This window comes from Aulonocara stuartgranti, assembly GCF_965226115.1.
Source record: "Aulonocara stuartgranti genome assembly, chromosome: 4".
Classification (NCBI taxonomy): domain Eukaryota; kingdom Metazoa; phylum Chordata; class Actinopteri; order Cichliformes; family Cichlidae; genus Aulonocara; species Aulonocara stuartgranti.
In genome coordinates, this window is record NC_138942.1 from 15,498,014 (window position 1) to 15,515,000 (window position 16,987).

General features: G+C 37.2%; 1 protein-coding gene across 4 annotated transcripts in view; it reads left to right on the forward strand.

Annotated features, from left to right (window-relative positions):
- The first annotated feature begins 2,942 nt into the window (after window positions 1-2,942).
- Window positions 2,943-16,987, forward strand: part of LOC309705480 (nuclear GTPase SLIP-GC-like) — a 116,536-nt gene continuing 102,491 nt past the window's right edge. For all 4 annotated transcript variants that reach the window (XR_014276560.1, XM_082531357.1, XM_082531356.1 and 1 more), the window contains exons 1-15: window positions 2,943-3,093; window positions 3,218-3,299; window positions 3,590-3,702; window positions 5,547-5,591; window positions 5,711-5,740; window positions 6,013-6,037; window positions 6,163-6,234; window positions 6,526-6,619; window positions 7,045-7,261; window positions 7,377-7,571; window positions 10,823-11,029; window positions 11,126-11,292; window positions 15,523-15,592; window positions 15,672-15,759; window positions 15,912-16,033. Coding sequence is in view for 3 of the 4 variants with exons in the window: in XM_082531357.1 (XP_082387483.1) it covers window positions 3,233-3,299; window positions 3,590-3,702; window positions 5,547-5,591; window positions 5,711-5,740; window positions 6,013-6,037; window positions 6,163-6,234; window positions 6,526-6,619; window positions 7,045-7,261; window positions 7,377-7,571; window positions 10,823-11,029; window positions 11,126-11,292; window positions 15,523-15,592; window positions 15,672-15,759; window positions 15,912-16,033 (1,512 nt within the window). In the remaining variant the exon portion in view is untranslated. The remainder of the gene's footprint in view (window positions 3,094-3,217; window positions 3,300-3,589; window positions 3,703-5,546; window positions 5,592-5,710; window positions 5,741-6,012; window positions 6,038-6,162; window positions 6,235-6,525; window positions 6,620-7,044; window positions 7,262-7,376; window positions 7,572-10,822; window positions 11,030-11,125; window positions 11,293-15,522; window positions 15,593-15,671; window positions 15,760-15,911; window positions 16,034-16,987) is intronic.

Here is a 16,987-nt window from a genome sequence, read left to right on the forward strand (position 1 = left end):
CTTAAAAAAAAGGTCAGCCGATCCAAATTAAGTAGCACAGAGCCGAACCATCAGCGTCACGTCGCGTGACTTGTTACGTACAGCACAAGTGCCAAGCCGCACGTGTGTTTGTTTGGGAAGCAGCCAGCGGGTAATGGAGCCAGCGCGTAATGGAGGAAATGAGTGTGCCGACTAGAAAAATCAACCGAGCGTGACCGAAGAGAAAACAGATGATGGTTCCAATGCCGGAGAGATTGTCGAACGGAAGAGCCAAAGAAGTTCCGTAGTGTGAAGGTATTTCGGCTATTTCATGTCTGACAAAAAACAGAGTAGCGTGCACTGTAAATTGTGCCGAAAGCAAGTCTGGAAATACAATAAACTGGTGCATGCGTCACACTGTGCGCCACGTTATTGTTTCGGTGAAATGAATTTCTACAATACTGTTACTGTTAATTCTACTCTCTGCAGTGTTTAAATGCTTACATATACACACAGTTACTGTCCGTCCACACATACGACTCTGTTCTGCTTCTATGCCCCAGCTTTGTTTACTTTTTCCCACCGAGGCTTCTAGACTTCTGATTGGCCAACATTTCTGCACGGTTAGGAATCTAGCGCCACCTGCTGCTTTGGCATGTTCACAGCAGCGTTTTCCTTCATTTCTGCCTTTATGTGTGGACGGGATTATTTTTTAAAACAAAAACGGAAAATCTCCATTTTCAAAAATACCCGTGTACGTGTGGACGTAGCCTCAGTCTCTGACTGGAAGCGCTAATTCGTCATTCGGCTTTTGTCAGACTAAAGTAACTGTTAAAACTGTTTGAAAAGCTAAGCTATACAACAAGGAGAGATTGAGAATTTCCTTTTAGTTCTCAGTTTATTTGATACTGACAAAAGTTAGTCAGTTTTGTCTGTTCTTCTGCAAAACAAACTAAGATTTATTTTTAGAATTAATACTTTGTTTCTAAGTGGAATTGACAATTTAGTCTGTTTCGTTTGTTCTATTTTGAAACTTAAACGCTTTAGCGGCTGCCTTTTGTGTAGTTTGCAATATTTGCCTTTATTTATCTGAAAAAGTCTCATGTTCCTTAAGTACATCTACCCTGTTGAACTTATTATGGGAAATAAATATTTAAATAAAAACAAGCTGCTGATTATTTCACATTTTACTTGTGAGCAACGGCACATTTAAATCTTACAAATATAGTTATTTGGCTTATATCGTGATAGATATCGTTATCGCCTGAAATGAAAAAAACATATCGTGATATGAAAAAATCTCATATCACCCAGCTCTACCTCTAGGTGCTCACCTCATGTGAGAGAGCTCTTTCTCATCCTATGTTTCAGGTCTGCCTTATTACCACAGCTGAGATGTGCCATCTCAAAATGCCACATCCTTTATTTCCCTAGGCCGTGCAATGATTTGGTCTTTAACTATGTAAATTTGTGCATCTTGGTGGGACTTTTTTTGAGAAAGTGTATATTTTTACAATGGCAAGCATCACTCCCATGCTTTCAAGCAGTTTGTGTCACCACTGGTCTAGTCCAATCACCTTCTCCCGGCCTTTTAAACTATTACAGTGAAACAACATCAAACAAGAAAATACAAATTGAAATATGTAAAACAAAAAGAAAAAAAATCTGAATCCAGGTAACAGTTTAAGCCCATCTTTGTATGATCAGTGCAAATGTTTACTGTGTTTCTGTCACTCATTTTCTCACCTTCCCAGGTGGTTGTGTTTTATGGTGCTGTTCTCGTTCTCTTTTGCTATCTCGCTAATCAAAATCAAAATACTTTATTAATCCCTAAGTATATTATGTAGGTTACAGTTGCTCCAATACAGTAACAGAAACAACAAACAACACTATTTAACAATACAATATGTTACAGATTTACAGATTTTAAGAAATAGCACAATATATACAAATCACTGAATAAATCTCAAGGATTGACAGAGGTGATTATAAAACAAAGTGAATGTTGACAGCAACATTACTGAGTAGAAAAGAGCGTGTGCAAAAAAGGCTGTAACTATTGCAGTGTTTACAGTGTATATAGTGTATTAGATGGAGGAGTTGTACAGGGAGATGGCCATGGGCAGGAAGGATTTCCTGTGTTGTTCAGTGGTGCTTTTTGGTAATCTCAGTCTCTCACGGAACGTGCTCCTGTAGCTTTTACAGCTGTGGCTCCAGCAAGTGATAAACAAAGAAGATAAACAAACAAGAGAGAAAAGTCAATCATCTGATCATTGAACAGTTTCATGAGAGATACTTCATGTTTCAAGAAGTATCAACAGGAGAGGGAGGGTGAGAGAATGAGAGAAGAAGAAGAGGCAGCTGACAGCGTAAAGATGCAGAATAACTCCAGCTTTGTGTCTTTCTTTTTTTTTATTCTAGCTAAACTACTGGACAAGTTGTGTTTCTTTTCACCTCAATACCATTTTCTTTGTTTGTCTGTGATAAGATTGCTTTCAGAGCTCTTGCCCAAGCAATGGGGAGGGTGCAGCCAACCACCTCGGCTGTAACTGGTCCAGCCCAGAGTCTATCATGACAAATTGGCCAATCCACCACCTTTTGTTGTTTATACCGTTACCGAAAAACAAAACAAAAAAACATCTGCTCATAAAAACAAAAAAATACCATCAGTCCACTGGGCAAATGCCCGGTATGCCCGATGGCCAGTCCAGCTTAACCTTGGCCTAATGTTAATGGCTCCACAATGTAATGTTTTTTCTGTTTTCCTAAGAAACAAGTGATTCCTGTTTTTATCCTGGTTCACAGCACAAATTCCTAACATGTGGAGCTGTCTGTTGTGATGACCTTTAGTTAATAAGGGAACAACACAAGTACTTTTGTTACACTTGCTGCGGGGCAGGTTGTTACCCCCTCTCTCAGCCACTCCCATCTGCCCTGCACAAAACCAGCTCTTCCTGCCTTTCTCTCTCAGTTCGCCACTCAGTTCCAGTTTGTTTTTATCGGTCCTCGGATACAGTGTTTTTGTGGTGTTGGGTTTTTTTGCAATTTGACTTCTTTTTTTCCCACCTGTTTGTGTCTCACTGCTTACTTCGCATCTCCCTCACCAGCCTTTTCCTGCATTACTTTCAACAAAAGGTGAGCAGTTTGAACTTTAAATTTAATGTTAGCCTCTCTGATTATATATGCATTGAGGCAGAAGGTGATCACGAAGGTCTAATCTGTAAAGCAGTACTGTCTGGTTAAATGTTACGTTTTTCAGTTTCATTTCTTGATCATGGCCGATTTCATAAGAAACAAACTGCTTGAATGGGGGCTAAGAGAGTTGGAGGAACGATTTGAAGGTAAATTATAATAACTAATTCTTCATAAACAAAGATTTTAATATCTCTGAAACTAAAAATCTCTTGATATGGTTGTGCTGTACAACACTAATATTTTGTATTTTACGCTGTGTTTAAAGAGAGCTGTAGCCACTTCTACACCGTCATCACAGAAAATGTATTACAAAAAAGGCTCAATGGCATTTAAAAGAAATAACCATGCCTATTTCACTTTATTTCATGAAGTGGATTTCTAATGAAATTTGAAATTGTGTGCATCTCTATAACTGAGATTTAATATTTAATTACAGCTAACAAAGTTACAGAGGAAAGCCTTTTCTGTCTTACCAATGAAGACATAACTGAGTTAATCCCTGAAGTTGGTCTAAGGTCAATATTCAGAAGGAGACTTGAGGAGTTAAAGGTAATTAAAAAAAAAAAGTCTGCTTATGTAATTTTACATTTGGTCTTAAAAATCTCACATATAAATATGGAGGAGCAGAAGAGTCACATGCATCAACATGTGGTTTAATAATAAATTGTGCAACAAAATAAACATTGGTCAATTTATTTCCAAATTATTTTTTATTCTATATGTCTTTGTATAATAAATGGGAATTTCTGAAATTAAAAAAAGTCTATTTTAAATATTGTTAACTAAAAAAATGTTTAAAGTAAAAAAAACAAAGAAAGCTTTATTGTTACAAGAAATTATGTGATCTGTGATTCGTGTGAAATTCGGTGATAAAATCGTATTAAATTATCAAGATAAAGACAGTTTACAATCCAAATTAGATTATATGTATGCAAAGAAAGTAAGAAGTGCTTTTGTTAGATGCCATGAACACTGCACTGGTAATCTGATATTTCTCGACCTGATCCAGAGCAAGGTGGATTAAAGAGGGGGGAAACACTTCTTATTTTAGCAGCTTATACAAGAAAAGAAAAAAGTGAAGTGATTGCGTTCTTACTGATAAAAGACGTTGAATGCAAAGATGCTAAAACCAGTATTAAAGAAACTGTTATAAGCTTAACACATGACCTTTATTCGTCTGCATGTTGTCAGGCCAACTCAGATAGAAGTCTGGAAAAAATAAAGACTTCATATCTAAAATTGATGATCTATTTAAAAGATTTTTTGTCTCAATTCTTTTAACTCAGAGTTTTAAAAATCAATGTGGTAACATCTCTACTGATGTGTTTACAGACAGCATTTTAAACATGTTTTAAAGGTTGTAGGTTGCTCTAAGAGGGCTCAGTGCTGATTCTTACAGTTTTTAGTTGCTTTCTTACAGCAGCTAAAAATCCCAAGATGTGAATCCCAAGAACAAATAGCCTTGGTACAAGCACCCACACTTCTTGGTGCAGCCAATTGTCCCACAATGCATTTCATACGAAAGTCACAAAGCAGCAATGGCAGATAACTTTAAACTGTAAAAAAAAAGGATTGCTATTTCTATTACACAAAATTAACTTTTTTTTAGGCGCAAATGTTGTTAAAAAAACCTCCAACTTTTTTGAAAATGCCACTTCCTGCTACTCTAACAGCAATAAAACCTGAGGATGCATCAATTTCAGAATGCCATACTCATTTCTGAATTAAAATTCACATAAAAATTTTTTAAACAGCTAACTGGCTGTCTATTATAAAGTGTCGGCGTTGTCTACTAAAATAAAAAATAAGATGAACTGTTTGTTTTTGCTCAATAAAAGCGTGAGGTGTGCATAAATGTATAATATATATTAATGAGACATGAAGTTTGTACTTCAATCATGTAGTGACTTTTGGTGCTTAACTGTAAAACCTATAGACATTGTGAAACAGATCATATGAATCAATGACTATTAGAGAACATTTTATAATTACCATGAAGACCAGGCAGGTAGGTGTTCTTTAGAGGTAAAAATAAGTTCAATTCAAAAAGGGTTTAATTGTATTTTGTGAAATCCACTTGTAGTTTTAAGTATTTGTTAATTAATTAATAAGTCAGTTAAGTGTGGATTTACAATTACCCTTTTAATTTTCTATAAACTTGAGTTTAGCAATGTTTAAATAAATAAAAGAATTTAAAAAAGGATTTGCAAATACATTTACTAACCATAATAAACTGCACATTTAATTAAAGCACAAAATGCTTCATTTCACGTGATCCTTCTAGCCCTCATAAATAATTGCGATCAGCTTTTTGAGATTATATCTTTGTGACAACAATAGCATTTTCTAGAATTGTATCACTCATTTACAGTTATGGATTTTCTTTTTGCTAGAGTAAACAAAACATAAGGCAAGAAACACCTGATTTTTCCACTCAGGTAAGTTAAGAAGTTTAATTCTGATTGGCTATGATTTTTTACCAGGAGTCATACTTTCACTGTTTGCTCAAAATTTTACATGATCTTGCACCTGTGTGTTTAATCTTTATTGTAAACAGGAGAATGAAGAAACAACAAAATTGGTTCAGGTCAGAATTATGTTAAATTTCAAGACACGCCTTTATTCTTCATGCATATACAGCTGATGTACATTGTCCATTTTCTGTATTTAGCTTTTAAGGGTTAATATTTCTAATCCCAGATGAGACAGAAAGTAAATTTGCATTTCACTGTGTGGATTGCGGAAGTATGTGTTCAGACATATGTTCTTAAAAATGCGGTTAAATGATACCTGTGTGAAGAGCTTTCATTTCTTTGCATTAAAAAAAAAAAACAACTAAATGTCCATTTTAATTTCCAGGTTCCACCATCCACAAGTTCAAAAGGTGAGACACATGTCACATATGAATTACTTATTCATCTTTTAAGACAGAAACACTTTGATTTTGACCAAATACCTCCACTGACAGAGACAACAAACCTAACCTTTTGTGTTTTCTAATCTAATAAGGAAAAAGAAAATCAGATCTTCAGGGGCAATCCAACAAATGGCAATCACCAACTAAAAGACAACGTGACTCAGGTTTTTACATTTGTTTCCAAAGAATGACAGTTTCACTGCACTGTATGGTAAAACTTCTATGCAGTGAATCTTTTGTTGTATTGCATGTGTCTGACTTTACCAGAGAAACAGAAAATACTTTCTTATTGGTTTGCTGGTGTCTGGCATACACAAAAATAATATTTAAATGAAGTAATCAACCTACTGCCATGCACTGCTCCTTTAATAAGTGATATAGTCCAGTTTTTCATTATCCGTGTATAACATTGTGCATTAAACTGGTGCCTGCTAAACACTTCTTTACTCTCACAGTGACAGAAACAAGAATATTATCTGAAGTGAAAGGCATCATGAAAGATGTCAGTAACAGTCTCCATGGCCAAGACAAGCTAAGTACTTTCCTAAAGTGAGTATCAACGTTCCCTTATTCTGTTACATAAACATCTGGGTAAAAAACATTTTAGTTTAGTAACAATCATGGTGAAAGAAAATCATATACAGATTTTATTAGAACAAAGATAATTAGAACAAAAGCATTCATTCCAAACTGTTGTAGTATTAATAGGTTAAATATTGTATCGTAAAACTTTAAACACACAAGAAGAATGAACCACCAAGCCAACTAATTCCAGTGAGCATTTACATACTGTACATATGTACAGTACATATGTACATAGCTCATCTTACTGTTCGTTTAAAAGTATAATATAATAATAATATAATAATATAATGACTTTTAAATTATTATTTAACAATCTGGGCACAGAAAGGTGTCTTCCTCATTTTGCAACACATTTCATGGTTGAATAAATTAACCCACTTGTACAACAGGAACAAAATTAATGATTTGGAAACCGACAAGAGAGAGCTTGTTGGTGTCTTTGGAAGAACTGGGGCTGGAAAGAGCTCTTTAATCAATGCCATCATTAATGAGAAGAATCTTTTGGCCACTGGAAGTATCAGCGCATGCACCACAGTCATGATAAAGGTGGAGGCTAACACTTGCAGCCCAAAGTATGAGGCAGAAATTGAGTTCATTACGAAGGAGGTGAGAATTAAATATTTTATTTAAAGCTACAGTATATGTATTTACAAAAATACAGCAGGTATTTGCTTTACATTATCATTTATAAAACTAAAATGCAATGATTTTTGTCTTTTAGGAGTGGCATGATGAATTATGGTCACTGAAGACTCTTAAGAAAGGTGATGATTATCGGGACATGGTTAAAAAGCTGTCAGCCCTGTATGGAGAAGAATGGAAAGACAAATCCCCTGAAAACCTCTTGGAAAAAAAGTATTTCAAAAATATTCCAGAATTTTTAGATTCCAAGAGGAAATTTTTGCATTGTGACACAGTAAGTTCAAATACTATTCTATTACTTCATTTTTTTTCCATGTTTGTTGTTTCAATGAGTGGAATTTGCTTGCATTGATATAATATGATATAATTTATAGACAGCCTATTCTGTTATTAAAAAAATAAGAAAAAAACAATATAAAAGGAAAGTAGAATGTGCAGACCAAAATATTAAAACAAATCTGTTCTTGCCTTATCAAACTTCAGTGCTGCTTTTGACTGGTTTGAAAACTAGATGTGGAAAAAGGACCCAAGGCACGTGGATGTTTATTTACATTTTCCAGCTGCCTCCTGCAGCTGAGCTCCCTTGTCAGGTCCAAGCATCCTACTTAAATAGGAGAGATTGATTCGTATATAGCTCTAACTTGGCGTATGTTGCCCCAAGTTAGAGGGATCTAGCCACCAACCTTATGATTATTGGACAACCGGTTCTACCCCGTGTGCTGAAGGCACCCCAGATGCATGATTAGTTGATGGAGATTAGCTGTGTTGGTCAGCTTTCCCAGACACATTAAAATATATTCTTAGTTTTAGTCTTTAGGTTTCTGTTACCTTTCTTTCCCTGTTTTCCATGTTTTGTTACTCTTGTTTCTGTGCTCTATGTTTGCTCTTGTCTTCCCTGTCAGCCATACCTCCTTGTCAAGTCTGCGTCTCCATGCCTGTCTTGTGTTTCCTGTTTTACTTTGATAGCCTCATGTCCTGTGTTCAGTGTTTTGAGTTATGCTTCCCCTTTGTCTCGTCATGTTTGAATACTCCCAGCTGTGCTCTCCTGTTGTGTCTCAATCCCTTGTTACTCCCTTGTGTATTTAAGCCCTGTGTTTTCCTCTGCCCACTGTCGCCTTGTCCCATGTGGTTTAAATTTCTCCGTATGTCCCTATTCAATCGTTCCTGGTTCCATGTTCCACGTTTCCTAGTGTTTCCGTTTCTGGGGCCACAGCATTTAGTTTGCGATATGGCAGCCTTGCTTCTGTCAGTCTGCCCCGAAGAAGCTGTGGCTACAACTGTAGCTGCCTCCACCAGTGTGTGAATGTGAGAGTGAATGAATAGTGGGATTGTAAAGTGCTTTGACGGTCTCGAAAAGCGATATATAAATGCAATCCATTATTATTATTATTATTAGTGAATATTGAATCCTACTGAAATTTGAATCACACAGTAACTGTAACAGTAACTGAGAAAATAATCAAGCATTTTATGGCTGTAAAGATATTTGCACAACAGAGTAGTTAAATCTCTCAATAGGTTAATGTCAGAGATTGGTGGATAATTTTAAAAGACATAAGTTGCTGGGTTTAGGGTAGAGAGGACCGATCCGATATTACGTATCGGTATCGGTCCGATACTGACGTAAATTACTGGATCTGATATCGGAGAGAAATAAAAAATGTAATCCGAGATCCATTAAATATCAAAAAAGCACCTCACAAAACTTGCGACACGGCATAACTTGCCTCATAATTGTTGCACGTCGGAGCAGTGTGCGTCACGTGATAGAGCGGCTTTGTGTATTGTAGCCTCGCTACCAAACCAGCATTTCATCTCCGAGGATGTTATCCCCGAGAGAAGTAAAGCAAGTGTGTAAGTTCATCTCTGAATGTTTGCATTGCCGTGTTAAGCTTAACAACCAATATATGGAGCGACTGCCTCTTCTCTCTCCCTCCCTCTCCTGTTGCTACTTCAATCATGAAACTGATCAATGATCAGCTGATCGGCTTTTCTGTCGCAACTCACGTTTCTCTTTGTTTTTGGCTCACTTCGCGCCAGAAAAAGGAAACCAGCGGCTGAACAACAGCAGCACGTTTAACCTTGATAAGCTGTTGTTAGAATTTATTTAATATTACTTTCTACACCAGGATCCTTTTCTACGCAGCTGACGGCTGGTAACTGTGCAGGGGCGGATCTAGCAAAGTTTAGCCAGGGGGGGCCGATAGGGCATGAACAGGGAAAAGGGGGCACAAAGACATACTTTTTTTTCTTATTCTCATTTAAAATGTCTAGCTTTTAATAAATAATTATCTGAATCTTACACCCAAAGTTTTAATCTGATGAAAAATGTATAGAAGTTCATTACTGTATATAGTAACTGTTAAGTCTAATATACTAAGTAAGCTATAGTACTTTTTCCTTTGGGAAGGTACCATCTGTGCAGTCTGCAGTTCTGTTGAAGAAAGATGTTGAATCTATTTAATTATTCTTGAAAAATAATTTAATTCTGTGCATTTTTTTTCACCCTGCATCAAATTAAAGTTGATTACTTCGATTAAGCATCATGAGGTGGAGGGTGGTTCCCTATTTTTTTTTTGCTGGGAGTTTGCAACCCTATTAGTTAGGTTGCTTAATTTTTCTGCTAAGTACTCTTTAAAATACCAGAATAGGAAGGATGGAGTAGGTTTAAGTTTATTAGATTGATCACTATTGCTGAACTATGAAATATTTTGGGTGCAGTGTATTTTTTACATACAGGTATAACAGAATAGCTTTAGTGTTGTTGTTTATTTAAACTTGAGTATGAACTTATACAAAATGCAACAAGATATTAAAAAACAGTTTTATTGATTAAAAAAACACTATATCGGATTCATATCGGTATCGGCAGATATCCAAATTTATGATATCGGTATCGGTCATAAAAAAGTGGTATCGTACCATCTCTAGTTTAGGATTAAAGGGGTCAATACTAGCTACTGATGTCAATCCTATACTTTTTCTCCAGAAGAATGTTGATTTTTCTTAAGTAATAACTTTTTGTAATGTTAAGTAAAAAGTAAGCCTTTTTACAACTTTTGAAATAAATATTACAATGTAGTTCAGAACCAAAGTGCTGGCAGCATAAAAAGAGAAAGCTACACAAAACCAAAATTTAAAAGTTGAATTTTTAGCTGCTTTTTAATGCAAATCACACGTCTCAGTGGGTGAGAGCTCCAGAGTCTAGGAGCCATTACCACAGGAACAGTTTCAACTGCTCGTGCAAATAAGTTAACAATTTGCATTGGATATCACAAGACTATAGGTCTGCAAACAGGGCGTCTGTTAGCTGTAAACATAAAACACTAGGGAAGCTGCATTAACAAATGCGTCTGTGATGCTGTGTGCATATATGTGCCTAAGTTTGATCATCCTTAAATCTAAACATTAAAAAAAATCTAAAATGTTTCCCAAGAAAAAAATTGTCTAAAATTTGGGTTTCTTTTTTTAAATTTACTGATTTAATTGTAAATGTATTAATCTTATTTATCTTGTTTATTGCAGGCTCAAAAGCTATCTGCAGAACTTTTTAAATATACAAAGTATGTTCCAAAGCCGGAAGATGGATATAAAGCACAGCAGTGGTACTGGCCACTAGTGAAGTGTGTGACTGTCAGGGTGCCAAACAATAAGTTTCTCCAGCATGTCACACTTGTGGACCTTCCTGGAAATGGCGATCGCAACAAGAGCAGGAACGAAATGTGGAGACAAGTAATTTTTCACATCAACTTCTTGTTGTTTTTCTGGTGTTGTTTTAACATCTTTTGTATTAATTATTTATAATTGACGGGCTATAATTTTTTTCAGATTGTTGGAGATTGTTCTACTGTGTGGATTGTGGCTGAAATTACTCGGCCAGCATCAGAGAATGAGGCCTGGGAGATTCTAAAAAGTGCACATGGCCTCATTGGAAATGGTGGTCAGTGTGAGCAAATTCACTTTATCTGCACCAAGTCTGATCGATCAGACAATCGGTAAGTGAATTAAGATGTCAAAGTGCATAATTTAAAAAAAATTTAAAATCACATACTGATCAATCTTGTTGGAGAAATATTTAATAGTTGCATTCAGATATTTACTAAAAAACATAATATTCTCAACACTAACACAGTACTGGTAAAATTCTTTGTGAAGTCAGTACCCAACTCACAGCGAATAATGGTGTATTTTTAACAAACAAACAAAACAAACAACCTTTATTTGTCACCAGTGTTGGGCAAGTTACTTTGAAAAAGTAATTAATTATAGTTACTAGTTATTTTTCAAAAAGTAACCAAATTAGTAACTGAGTTTCTAAAAGTAATTAATTACTGGGAAAAGTAACTATTGCATTACTTTAAAAAAAATTTTTAACCTTCTGGGGTCCCGGGTATAATTGACCATTTTCGACTACTTTTAATTTGACCTCTACATATCACCATTAAAAACTATTTACTTTGCCTTGTTTGGTGTCATTCTTTTCAGTACAGCCTCACATGTCTGAATTTACAGTCATGTTTACATTTTGACATACTCTATTAACACAACTGATCTAAAATCAGACAAAAAAAAACATAAAATCTGAGTAGAAAAAGTTATATTTTATGCTGTAACAACCACAAACATGTTTAATGAATCATATTTCATAACTTAAATACAAATATAAATTGTAAATCTTAAAATCCCATGCACAAGTTGTAATGGTTCGCAGTGGCTGACCGTGTGGAGAGTGTTTGGAGGACCCAGGTGCGGACACAGATAAGCAGACCAAATTAACTTTAAACAAAAGGCGAGCCTTTATTTGAGGCTGGAGTACATGAACTAAACTAAACGAGAAGTGAACAGGGTCAACAACTAAACAGGAACCTAAATTGGGAAGAAACTAACAACAGTGAGGCTATGAACAAGACTGTGCCTTTATTTGAGGCTGGAGTACATGAACTAAACAAGAAGTGAACAGGGTCAACAACTAAACAGGAAGCTAAATTGGGAAGAAACTAATAACAGTGAGGCTATGAACAAGACTGTGCCTTTATTTGAGGCTGGAGTACATGAACTAAACGAGAAGTGAACAGGGTCAACAACTAAACAGGAACCTAAATTGGGAAGAAACTAATAACAGTGAGGCTATGAACAAGGCTGTGCCAGAACATGAGGGAACTGTGAAATATAAGAATAAGCATCATGAGCCATGACCTGCACAGAGACTTGAAACCTGACATGACATACGGCGTGGAACACAGACGACGCGACACAGACTGAATGAAACACAGAGACTAAATACACATAAGGGATGATCAAGGGAAGTGGTCACACATGGGAGCACAGCTGACACACATGAACCTAAAGACGGGACAGGGGAAGTGAAACTAAAGACACTGACATTGGACACAGACTTCCAAAGTAAAACAGGAAACATAACAGACGCAGACTTGACTAGGGAATACAGCAGACCCTGGAACACAGGAAATGAAAGACTAGAAAAGATAAACTATGACAAAATCAAAATTCAATAATGACACAAAACTCAAAACACTGGGTCACCGACCCAGGACCATGACACAAGTTAGCTGCAAATTTGCAGCCATTTACCTTTTTTTTTTTTAAATAACCATTTCAAACTATTTACATAACAATCAGGTGTTCTGCATTAAATAAGATGCCACACAAATTATTTGGGCCACTGCAAAAATAATTTCTGTCCACTATAAAGAAGAATATCACAAGCCTGCAGGTCTGACAAGAGGAGATGTATCACTCCCCCTTTTTTCTACCTGGAGACACCATTAACACTGCAATCTGCCTTTGTTGGCTTTTTTGCAGCACCTGTAACATTCAGCAGTCACCTCATTGTTCTAACACACAACACAAAACTATCCACAACACTACACACTAACTACACAAGACAACACACTAACTACACACTCCAAACACGCTAAACGTCACAAATCTCTCACATCTCAAAACTTGCTCTTTTTTTCAGCTCTCTTTCTCTCTCTCGCCGTCACTCCTAAAACTCACCCTCTTCCTAAACAACCAAATGTCATGCTGCCATGTCATTTTTAATTGGTCGCCATTGTACATTTTTCCACCAACACGAAATGGGTGTTTTTCGTTTTGTTTTATTTTTTTATTTTTTGGTCATAAGCAGAGAGTGCTTGCTAGCGCTGTCCTTGGACAGTAAACATGACGAAAGCATTTAGGAAAAAACACCACGTATATATTGTTTATCATGACTCTGGTTTTACATGGCCTATCAACACAATTTAAAAACTGTGATATAGCACCTTGTTACTTTGGCATCTTGAAGTGGTCATGTGATTGGTTTACCACTACTACTTTATTCTTCCTCAGCCAAACAGCAGCACTCACGAGATCGTTTTGCCCCCTAGCTCTAGGTGCCAAAAAGTGATTGTCTGGCAAAAAGTGATTGCCGTCCGCGGGAGCGAGCGCAACTGCTTAAAACTGTAGCGCCCAGATTACTTACGCAGACAGCTACTTCCGTGCAAATGATATAAGGTGCGGTAAGCTGAAGACAGCTTCAACTGTCTGTTTGTTGAAAAATAGTAAAGCGCATTTTCTTGTTAGTAACGGTAACGGCGTTGTACCGATAGAAATAGTAATTAGTTAGATTACTCGTTACTGAAAAAATTAACACCGTTATTCACATACACATTTATAGAGAGTACAACATGTAGTGAAATGCTTGTGTCCAAGCTACGGACGTAGCCACGCCATTCTATGGCTTGTTTTTTTTAGCATGGGGGGGGGGACCATCCAGGACCCTTACTGGATACCAGGTGGGAATCAAACTTGCGATTCCCACTCCAAAGGTGAGTAGACTGCACTATCCAGCTGCTTTTTTTTTTTTTTTAAACAAACAAAAAAACCTACATATTCACAGTGCTTTTATGTACAGCAACAGTTGTGTGGCCTTTCAGCTTCTCGGTGTGCTCACACTCTTTACAGCTTACTCAGTCCACTTTAACTTCTCTTGCCCGGGCCCCAGCATGCTTCCAAATAGAGGACACGTGATGGGATTAATACAAACCAGCTGTGACATCCACTCTTCCCTGCCCCCTCAATCGGCTGCTACACCCTTTCCCTGCATCTTAGCCTCGAGCCACACCCTGTCACATGTGTGTTTGTTGTTACTTCATGGGCAGGGATTTTCAACTTTTTAAAAGGCTCTTTAAACCCAACACAGTTGTTACAGTAATTACTTTTTATCTTAAGATTTACCAGTTGTATGCTAATGAATCAATCAACGAACCATGTTTTTTAGTATAAGGTATGTGAGCTTTGACCAAATAGCTTAAAAAAAACCCATGATTGCATAAAAACCATTCACTACTCTTTAAAGACACAAAAAATAAAGTCATGGAACTTCTGGTAATGTTACAAAATTTATTAAATTGAGAAAAGCAAAGTTCAAACTGAACATTAGAATAAGAAAGAAAGATGATTGAACACTACGGTGTTGTTGATGTCAGATGGGCTGGTGTCATTATTTCAGGCGTTGTTGATGGACTGGGATTTTCCCGCTAAACATAACAAAACAAAAGAAGACCACATTTGAGACAACTCTTGTTAGCTATAAACAGGAAACTGGGGCTACATTTTGCACAGATTCACGAAATATAAGAAAAAATAACTCTTTTTATGAGCTGGGAGTCTCCTAGTGGGTGTGTGTTTTTAGCAGCAGCCATTACATGCAGCTCGTGTTCTGTTCTCAGAAAACCGAACTGTTGTACGATACCGATCTCCGTTCATGTATGCACGGACGAGTACAGCCGTGGAGACCTGGCTCGTAAGGTGTAATGTTGCTGACACTGAATAAAGGTCTGTTGTTTGATTTAACCGACTGACTTCGAGTTATCCGGCTAACCTCCACACCACATGCTCGCTGGACCTGCTAGCCGCTCCTTCCTCGCCAGACTGCTGTTACACTGTATGATGTTAGATTATGAGGAAAACAGAAATCTACAGGATAGAAAGCAAGATCCACCAGAACATAAAAAGAAAGCAGGAGGGCAGGGCCTGAAATGGTCAGTCCTTTAATTATGTTGATCATGTTGAAAGTGGTAAAGGTTTTCAAAGTTTTTCATGGTATGTTGCCCTCCATGTGCAAATCCTCAAAAACAAAACCTCTCAGCTGTTTTCTTGATATGTTGCTTTGTGATTAAGCTATATGTTGATCCTATTTCCCTTCCTGCCCATTTAAGAGATATAAAAAACAAGGATGCCAAGAAAGAAGTGACGAGTGAATTCCGGGAACTGAATGAGAGTCTGAGTGTGAGTTTTATAACATTCCAAAAATTGTTTGGCGAGCCAAAGCTTCTTTAAGATTAAAACTCTTTCTTTTATTTTTCAGGACCACTTCAGTGAGGACTGCTTCAAAGTGTTCACAGTGAGTGCTGAAGAGTTCCTAGAAAGAAAAGGTGTAAAAGAAGATGTCAATGGTAGGCAGTCAGAATCTCAAGATGTTTTGTGATTCAAAGAAAATATATTGTTCGGTGCATATCTTGTTTTATTTTTCCTCATAAATCAGAAATGGATTGTAAGATTAAAACCAAAGTATCTAATTCAATATTCAATTTACTTTTATTTACAGAAATAGCCAAACTTCAAGACTTCTTGCAAAATTGCAATGATTGTCACTCTGAGACATGTAACTATGTGACTGGAGCTTATGGGATTCTGTCTTTGATTGAAGGAGCCAGGCGCAGAAAAGAGGTAAAATCAAGTTATGTATGTGTGAAAATATACACTGAACAAAAATATAAACGCAACACTTTTGTTTTTGCTCCCATTTTTCATGAGCTGAACTCAAACATCTGAAAAATTATCTACATACACAAAAGACCCATGATTCTCAAATATTGTTCACAAATCTGTCTGCGTGTGTTAGTGAGCACTTCTCCTTTGCCGAGATAATCCATCCCACCTCACAGGTGTGGCATATCAAGGGGCTGATTAGACAGCATGAATATTGCACAGGTGTGCCTTAGACTGCCCACAATAAAAGGCGACCATGAAATGTGCAGTTTGATCAAGCAGCACGATGCCACAGATGTCGCAACCTTTGAGGGAGTGTGCAACTGGCATGCTGACTGCAGGAATGTCTACCAGAGCTGTTGCCCATGAAATGAATGTTCATTTCTCTATCATAAGCCGTCTCAAAAGGCGTTTAAGAGAATTTGGCAGTACATCCAACCGGCCTCACAACCACAGACCACGTGTGACCCCACATGCCCAGGACCTTAACATCCAGCATGTTCACCTCCAGGGTCGCCTGAGACCAGCCACCCAGGCAGCTGCAGCAACAATCAGTTTGCATAACCAAAGAATTTCTGCACAAACTGTCAGAAACCGTCTCAGGGAAGCTTATCTGCATGCTTGTCGTCCTCATCTGGGTCTGGCCCTGACTGCAGTTTGTCGTTGTAACCGACTTGAGTGGGCAAACACTCACATTTGATGGCGTTTGGCACGTTGGAGAGGTGTTCTATTCACAGATGAGTAACGGTTTTCACTGTTTAGGGCACATGGCAGACAGGGGCTGTGTCCCAATTAAGAGACCGCACGCTTGAAGTACGCGCACTACGCGTACTACGTACGGTGCATACTATAAGTACGAGAAGTGCGGAAGTGAGAGGCTTATGAAATGGGACGGTCTAGCCTTTGTCACGC